Consider the following 9,431-nt stretch of genomic DNA (forward strand, 5'->3'; position numbering starts at 1 on the left):
TAAATATTTAGTAGATGCGACAGAAGAATGTTTATCATGGAAACAATCCGTCAGTCATGATTTATTTCTTTAATTGTAGGTTTCAGTGGTAAGCCAAGAACCCGTCCTTACAGCAAGGTCCTTGAAGGACAATATATCTTACGGGTTGCAGGAGGTCCCTTTCGACTCAGTAAAGAAAGTGGCTGAAGCCGCCAGTGCTGATGACTTCATCTCAGAAAAAGAGGATGGCTACGATACAGGTTGGTAATCCTAATATACAAAATCTTTCTTATTGGGAAATTATATAGACCGCTGCAATATAATTTGTGTATGTTATCTGATAAAGGAGCTGGGGAGAAAGGAGGACTTCTTTCAGGAGGGCAGAGACAGAGAATAGTCCTGGCTAGAGCTCTGCTGAGGAACCCCAAGATCCTCATCCTTGATGATGCCACCAGCTCCCTCGACTCAAAGACTGAACTGAAGGTGAGAAAGTGCAACTGATTATTTTTTAGAATATTGTCATGCTTATGGGTTGGTTAAATCCTAAAGAAAAAAGAAACATTAAAATAAAAGGATTGGTGGATATAATGCATAAAAACGTCTACATTTTCTAAGAGAAGAACAGTTGTTGCTCATAGGAACCAGTAGATACCCTACTTTTCATTCTTCCAGGTTAAGGGAGAAAGAAAGGAAGAATTAGATGCAGTTTTTCTTTTTTGCGCTATAAACAAAAAAAGAGCGACAAATTTGAAAAGAAGAACAATATTTTTTACTTTCTGCTATGAAACATATCCAATAAAATTATGTAAAAAAAATTAAATTTCTTCCTCAATGTAGGCCTATATGTATACTGCTACATATTTTTGGTGAAAAAAAATCCCAGTTAGCGTATATTGATGGTTTTTATGGCATTTTATTTTTACTAGTAATGGCAGACAAATCGGACACTAATGCCGCGTACACACGCTTGGACTATCCGGCCGACGATTTGACCATGTGTGGGCTCCGGCGGACTTTTTCTTCCCAAAAGTCCGGTAGACTTTGAAAAAAGACTTGACTCAAAATTGTCCGCCGGACTCGGCTTTCCGGTGGACAATCCACTCATCTGTGTGCTAGTCCATCAGACTTTCCAAATGAACGGACTTGCCCACACACAGATTAAAGTCTGTTCATTTTGAACGTGACTTCAGGTACAACGGGACTAGAGAAGGAAGTCAATCTCCCCACCTCCATCGGCGAGATTGACACCTTGCGAGCCCCGTCACCTGGTATGGGTTATAAGGGTAACCCCTACGCTGAAAAACGGCGTGGGGGTCCCCCAAAGTCCATACCAGACCTTTATCCGAGCATGCGGCCCGGCCTGTCAGGAAAGGGGGTGGGGACGAGCGAGTGCCCCCCCCTCCTGAACCGTACCAGGCCCCATGCCCTCAACATAGGGGGGTGGGTGCTTTGAAGAAGGGGGGCCCTGCGGCCCCCACCCCAAAGCACCTTGTCCCCATGTTGATGAGGACAAGGGCCTCTTCCCGACAACCCTGGCCGTTGGTTGTCGGGTTCTGCGGGTGGTAGGCTTATCGGTATCCAGGAGCCCCCTTTAATAAGGGGGCCCCCAGATCCCGGCCCCCCACCCTATGTGAATTAGTATGGGGTACATTGTACCCCTACCCATTCACCTGGGAGGAAAAAGTGGTAATAAAAAAACACACAACACAGGTTTTTAAAGTAGTTTATTAGGCAGCTCCGGGGGTCTTCTTCCGTCTTCGGGGGTCTTCTCGTCGGGCTCCTCCACTATCTTCTGATCTTTTCCCGCTCTTTTAGCAGAGGAGCCCGGCTTTCTCCGCGCTTTCCGGCCTCTTCTCCTGCTCTTCGGTTCTTCTGCCAGGCTCCTCTGCTATCTTCTTCCAGCTCTTTTACTAGCGTTGGCCCGGTCTTCTTGTTCGTCGCTGCCGCCGTCTCATTCTTCTGTTCTTCCAATGTAATGCCTTGTTAACATGTTCAGCCTCTCCAGCGAACGATCGGTTGATCCCGGCGGCCATCGCCGCTGCCGGACCTGCTGGTTGGGTCCCGCTCTGTCCAATCACAGCAGGAGCGGGTTTCCGGTAGCTCGTGCGTACCAAACCCAGGAAGAAGAAACTACGTACGGGTATTTTGTTTCACGCAGCCGAGCTGCAATGCCACAGTGTATGTATGGTGAGCGATCCGGAAGCGGTTATAGTAGTTGTAAGGCCTGAAGGTTTGTTACTTCATTCTATGCATGAAGGTAACATGCCGCCAGCAAAAGTGCGATGGAGCATACACACGGTCGCATTTTCTGACCAAACGCTCTCATCTGTCTTTTTGCTGGTGACATTTCCGATTGTGTGTACACGCCATAAGAATAACTTTAGACCTGCAGCAGTTTTTCCCACTTCTTCACAGTGGCAGCATGGCTGTAATATCACAACAGGTGCACTTTATATATTAACCTCCCTGGCAGTTTTCATGAGTGTGGCTCGGGGGGTTAAATTTCAGTACCATTAGTGGTAAACCCTGAGCCACACTTGGGATCGCATTGCAGGATCCTGGTGTGATGTACTTACCTTGTCCCCAGGATCCTGCGATGTCCCCCCGCTGTGTCCGTGCGTGCTGTCCTCCGCCAGATGCCTCTCTGTGCTGGTGTCCTATCATATAAGGTCCCCCATCCGATAGTGTCCGCTGTGTACTGCGCATGCGCAGTACACAGCAACACAGATTCCGAAAATTGCCGAGGATGAACGGCGCCATGAGTCCAGGTTCTATCTCCACTATCCAAGTGGACATAGAGTAGGAATATAAAAGAGCCGAGCGCAGCGAGGCCGAGCCCAAAGCGCGGCGAGCGGCCCTCTAATATTCACAACCCTATGTCCACTTGGATGGTGGGTCTATCACCTCCACTCACGGCGCAGGCGCCGCTCACCTTCGGAGATTTTCCGAAGCTTCGTCTGCTCTGTACTGCGCATGCGCAGTACGGGGCGGACACTATATCATGGCCGGACACTATATGGCAGAACACCGGGGCTCCGTTCACTGCCAGCGTCGTGACACACAGGGGCGGAGCCCGGTGTCCAGTGTCCTGCATGCAGTTTTATATTATAAATACTATTTTTTCTGCCTGGAAACTGGAGATTGTCCATAGCAACCAAAAAGTGTCCTTTTATGTCAAAAGTGGTTTTAGACCAGCTAGAAAACAGCGATAATAAATTAGAACACTTGCGGAATTGATCGATAGTGAATCGAGGGGAGATTCATTTTATTATTATTATATTATTATTATTTTTTATAACTATTTATATTTATTTATTATAATTTATGATTTTGTGTTTCAAACTTTATCAAACTCGGAATGTCTACTAGACTCTTGTTTGGACAGATTTAAGTGTTTTATTGCTAAGAATTACAGGCCTACAATATAAAATGCCAAATTTCTATGTAAAATAATTGTACCGCTTTGAGACGCAAAAACCTGACATAATCATACCACCAGGGAGGCTACAGGTGTCAAGGGGATTGTATCAGAACAGTAGAACCTCTCCTACCTTAACATGTAATGGAGAAATGAGAACTACTTTACTTTTGATCTAGTTCTAATGAACAAACCATACTGGGTACAAGTCAAGTGTGGTAACCACCATGATACTGGTCTTCTCTTTAGATTCAGAACGCGGTGTTGAATAACCCAGATAGACGCACTATTTTGCTCATATCTCATCGGATGCACATCTTGGAGAAGGCTGACCACATCCTGGTGATGGAGGGAGGCCAGATTAAGGAGTCGGGGAAACATCAACAGCTCTTGGACAAAAAGGGCAGTTACTGGAAACTCTGGGAGAAACAGCACAGCGCCTTCCAGAAGGGCAACGGAGAGCAGGCATCTTGATCACATGACTGGCGGACGACAGAAGCAAAGTCTTCAAATTCTTTCTTTCCAACTGTGCCCAACTAGAAATCTATTTAGTTTAATGTGACAGTTGAACCTACAAACTAATTGGTGTATGTGTTACATGCTTTTAGAAAGGAACATAATGCACATAGGCTCTTGCACTATTTTGAATAATGTAAATATATATTTTTAGTCTCTGGATCGTGGCCTACGGATGATTTGAATATATGTGCACTTTGGTTTTTTTTCTAACATAGTTCTAACATTTTTCTAACATTTGTAGTTAACGGATATCTGAACCATAAAACAAAACTTTAATATGTTGCAGCTTACAAATCCTTAGATGTAATGGCTATATTACTATTATTATTATTTTTATTTATTGTTTGGCTTTGTTTCTTATATTCCCACCTTGCTAATCCTGTAAATAGCACACTTCCTGTCCAGAGTGGCTACACTTACTTACTCCATTGTATCTATGGAGGCAGCCATGGTTATCACCTAGGCTGGACTTTAAAGGAGTTGTAAAGTCTCAAGGTGTTTCACCTTGATACATTCTATGCATTAAGGTGAAAAGCTGCACCAGATTTTGCACTCTCCAATTTTAGTAAATCAACCCCAATATGTAGATGCAGCACATTTTTTTACATTTACGAGGCCCTGGCACCATATTGGCCCACCATTTTTTACAGAACAATAGTGTCATCTTCCAGAAGTCTACATCCTTTCTTTACATTGCAGGTAATGCTCTACCATTATTTAACTCATTATTTGCCCACCTAACCTATTGAACCTTCATTATTATTTGGGTCATGAAATCTGTATAGCGGGCTAAAGCTATGGGGGGAAACTAATGTTCCATTTTAATTCCCGTATTTGTTTTTTTACCATAACTGTAGGATTCAATATAGCTAGTGGATTTGAATAGTCCGTTGCAATCTAAAAAATATGTTGTAGCTCTTTGTCTTGAGTATTATGCCCTGTACACACGGTTCGGACATACCGACTACAAAATCCGTCGGATTTTTTCCGACTACAAAATCCGTCTGATTTTTTTCCAACGGATTTTGGCCTAAACTTTTCTTGCATACACACGGTGGCACAAAGTTGTGGAAAAAATCAGATCGTTCTGAACGCGGTGACATAGAACACGTACGATGGGATAATAAAGAGGGCAGTAGTCAATAGCTTTCGTCTCGTAATTTATTCTGAGCATGCATGGCACTTTGTCTGTCGGAATTGTCTACACACGATCGGAATTTAAACGATCGGATTTTGTTGTCGGAAGATTTTAGATCCTGCTCTCAAACTTTGTGTGTCGGAAATTTCCAATGGAGCCCACACACGATCGGATTTTCCGTCAACAAGATCTGATCGCACATTTTCCGTCGGAAAGTCCGACCGTGTGTACAGGGCATAATGCTGTAACTGATGTTAGCCTCCTTGCGTCAGTTCTGGGAGGATGCTGACCATACTTCTCACTAGAAGGTGTGTGTTGGGGAAGGGGGGGGGGGGGGTCTACCAATCTGTACAACATTTGAAAATAACGAGTTTGTAGAAATGTGACATGAACATTACTTTCAGGTAACAATAACGCCATACCAGCTATAAAAAAACACCTACATTTTTTAATGGTAAACCAGGAAGAAACAGCTTGTAAATTAGTAAAAGGATATAACAAAGTCAATTTATATACCTTTGTACTCTTGATATCGATGACATACCAAGCCTCAGTGGGTGGATTTTCAAAGTCCAAGATACTGCGGTAAAATTCAAAAGAACTGTGCAATCTGATTGTACAACCAACTACAGTAAGTCGAGCTGACTATGCAGTACACTGTATAATCTGATTTTACGATCTCCTTTAGATTGATGAACAATTTGAAGTGTAAGGGTCTGTGCATTAGGATACACAGAGATAAAAAAAAAATTAGGTCTATCCTTCTATAACAACGTTTTGGTAAATTTAAGATTATAAAGTCAGAATGTAAGGTGTATGAATATACTTACACCCTAACTATGGCCACAAAGTTTTGCCTAATTTTGACTTGGACCCCATTGGGGACAGTTTACATTACTTATCATCCTGGGGACTGTATGGCGTAACATAGATGTGTAGAATCACCATTTTGAAGTAGGACATGAAAGAAAGATAAACTTTTGTAGATGCCCAGTGCACAATTTTGCCATTTATGGGTTCCTAACGTCTACATCGGCAACCATTGTTACAGAATCTTAGCGTCGTCTTTCAGAAGTCTGAGCTCAACGTTTTATTTTTACTTTGTTGCACTTTTCAGGTACATTTCTCTATTAAATGCTTTATCATTGTTTATCATTGTCATTTGCTTTATCATTGTTTATCGTTGTCATTTGCCAACTCAAACTTCTTCATTATTGTTTTGTTTGTGCAATCTCTGTATCAGGCTGAAACTATTATCTTTTACAATAACTATACAGTAGGATAGGATAGAATATCCAAAAACAAAAGAAAGTTAAAGCGGAGGTCCACCCTAAAGTGGAGCTTCCGCTCATTGGAACCCCCCCCCCCTCCGGCGCCACAATTGCCACCTTTCAGGGGGGAGGGGGGTGCAGGTACCTGCACAGTACAGGTATCTGCACCCACTTCCGGTATAGATATCTGCAGAATATACGCCCCTTTCCGCAGATATCTACGCCCCTCTCCGAAGGTCCCCCGCTGTCTACTGGGAAACACATGGATCCCAGAGACAGCGGGACCATCCTTATTGCGCAGAGCGACTCGCGCATGCGCGGTATAGAACCGGGAAATGAAGCCGCAAGGCTCCACTTCCTGATTCCCATCGAGAGATCGGCTTTGGGTGCCGACATCGCGGGCACGCTGGGCGGGTAAGTGTCATTATTTTAAAAGTCAGCAGCTGCAGTATTTGTAGCTGCTCGCTTTAAAAAAAAAATGGCGGACTCCCGCTTTAAGTTACTATTATTAAGATTAGCTTTTTTGACCTTTTTTTAAAAGCCTATGGCATGCAAAACACACCCAAAAACTTCCACCCAGTGCCAAAAAAAGTGCACACACATAAAGAGTGACACACAAAAACGTGCAACGGGTGTCTGCTGTCCTCCACAAGGAAGGACCTTACCCTGATCCCCCGGGGCATTAGGCTCCAGACGGGGACTGAGGTACCAGATTCATGGCCCATCCAGCCGAAGCCGGGCGACCGCCTTTCTCCGGAAGGTCTGCCGAAACAGACCCACCCAGGTACTAGGGTAGGGGCTCTCCCGAAGGGAGACCCTCCAAAGAGAGGGCGAACCAAGCCAGAAGGCCTATGTCCACCGTCCCACAAGACTTTCAGGATAGATCCGAGGACCGATACCCTACTCATCAAACGTGCAAGTGACAACACAAAACGTGACAAACCACACATATAAAATAAATAAAAAGTGAGGAAAGGGATAGTGAAGAGGAGAGTGAAAAGGTGGGCATTGTGCAACACAATGACCAGGCCCTCCGGCCAGGAATCAAAAATTCCTCTGGTCCTAGCCAAAAGGCCGGGCCCTAGAGGCAGGTGTAAAAAAGCGTGTTATATAGTGATGTGACCAAGGTGCCAGATATCAAAGTGCAGAGCACAGTGAGTATAAGGCACCCCTGAACTGCCACTTCAGGGGCACATCACCATGGGCTTTTGAACATTTCTTTACATCATTGATATGCAATTAGCAGACCTCCAGCGGTTGCTAAACTACAAGTCCCATCATGCCTCTGCCTCTGGCTGTCATGCTCGTGGCTTTAAGAGTCTTGCTATGCCTCATGGGAATTGTAGTTCTGCAACAGCTGGAGGTCCGCTAATTGCATATCCCTGCTTTACATCATATGCTGGGAGCTGTTATTGTTGTAACATCTGTACATAAAATGCTACATAAAACAGTATTTGTATTGTTTGTAAAGATGGGAAAATATAATGACCATATTAAGGGTGTGAATTTTTGGCTTTCCCCATAATGATGTATCTATTTAAATAAAGTGTTTTTTCTATACTATGTTGTCATTATTCTTGTGTTTAACTTTGTTAAAATTCTATAGGTATACAGTGGAACATTGGATTACGAGCATAATCCGTTCCAGGAGAATGCTTGTAATCCAAAGCACTGGCATATCAAAGCGTTCCCCATAGAAGTCAATGGAAACAAAGATAATTTGTTCCACATTGACTTCTTTTGCATGCAATACCACATGTGGCCAGAGGTGGGGGGGCACCAGAGAGACTCGGGAATACTCAGAGACTGCTTGGCTGCACTCTGGAAGGCTCGGAAACACTCGGGAACTCTGTATTTCTGAGTGTTTCCTGAGTATTTCCGAATGGCTCCCAGTGTCACTGGCACCCCCGCACCTCTGGCCATATGCGGTACTGCACACAGCAGAGGCTTAAATCCAGCTCGTTTTGCAAGACAAGGCTTAAATCCAGCTCGTTTTGCAAGACAAGCTTGCAAACTGAGTCTGGATTTAAAAAAATTAATTTGCGAAATACTCGTTAACCACGTTACTTACAATCCAAGGTTCCACTGTATTTGTTATTGACTGCCATGCTTGGCTACATTGATCCCAACCCATCTCAGCTCAGACTCCAGCTAAAGCAGGGATCTTCAAACTACGGCCTTCCAGCTGTTGCGGAACTAGACATTCCATGAGGCATTGTAAAATTCAACATTCACAGACATGACTAGGCATGATGGGAATTGTAGTTCCCGAACAAGTGGAGGGCCGTAGTTTGAAGATCCCTGAGCTAAAGGAACAGTCAACTCTGAACTTTCATTAATGTTATCAGGCTGAATCAGTCACTAGCAGGCAGGCATGGACTGGCCATTGGGACTACAGGGAGTTTCCCGGTGGGCCGATGGCTCAGTGGGCCACTCAGGTGCAGTCCTGGAGCAATTCCTCTCTGACAGTGAGTGATCACGATTTCACTCCTGTCAGGAGGAGCTGCTTCCGTCATATGCTGGAGAGAGCATTAGGCTTTCTGCTCCCTCCAGCCTGCAGGGGGAGATAGACGGCCGGCAGACTTTCCTTCCTCTCTCCCCTTATCACTTGTTATCACATGACTGGAGCTGCTGATGGGACACTCTGATGTAAGGGGGCTGCAGATGGGACTCTGATGTAAGTGGGCCGCTGATGGGACACTCTGATGTAAGTGGGCCGGTCTGGATGAAGTCCAGGGCCAAATTTCTGTCCCAGTCCAGCCCTGCTAGCAGGGATAAAGTTCAGGTATGGAGACACCTCTTTGAGGGGGCTATTCTGATTTCTCAATCCAGCTAAATTAGGAATTACAAATTTGTGCCCACACCCATAATGCACTGCATAACTTTTGGCCCTGAAAGAAAAGTTGCTAAGAGCCATTATTCCAAAGAAATGGACAAGCCAAGCCCAGGATAAACGGGTGGCCTGCTGTGTAGGGGGTGTTTAGAGAAGGATACTGTGCTATGGTGTGCTATACTGTGGATTGCTGTTTGGTGGGCTACATACACTTGTGTACCACTGCCCCTATGCTATGTTCACAGTTCTATAGACCACACTGACCTTCTTAAG

The 9,431-nt window shown here is 44.6% G+C and overlaps 1 protein-coding gene across 1 annotated transcript in view; it reads left to right on the top strand.

Annotated features, from left to right (window-relative positions):
• TAP1 (transporter 1, ATP binding cassette subfamily B member) overlaps positions 1–7,885 on the top strand; it is a 44,447-nt gene extending 36,562 nt beyond the window's left edge. Inside the window, exons 10-12 of the mRNA XM_077484605.1 lie at positions 80–239; positions 326–462; positions 3,647–7,885. Of these exons, the coding sequence (XP_077340731.1) occupies positions 80–239; positions 326–462; positions 3,647–3,871 (522 nt within the window). The 3' untranslated portion in view covers positions 3,872–7,885. The remainder of the gene's footprint in view (positions 1–79; positions 240–325; positions 463–3,646) is intronic.
• Positions 7,886–9,431: the final 1,546 nt, after the last annotated feature.

The sequence above is a fragment of the Lithobates pipiens genome, unplaced genomic scaffold, assembly GCF_037356315.1.
Source record: "Lithobates pipiens isolate NorthernLeopardFrog02 unplaced genomic scaffold, aLitPip1_a1.2 Scaffold_1, whole genome shotgun sequence".
NCBI lineage: Eukaryota > Metazoa > Chordata > Amphibia > Anura > Ranidae > Lithobates > Lithobates pipiens.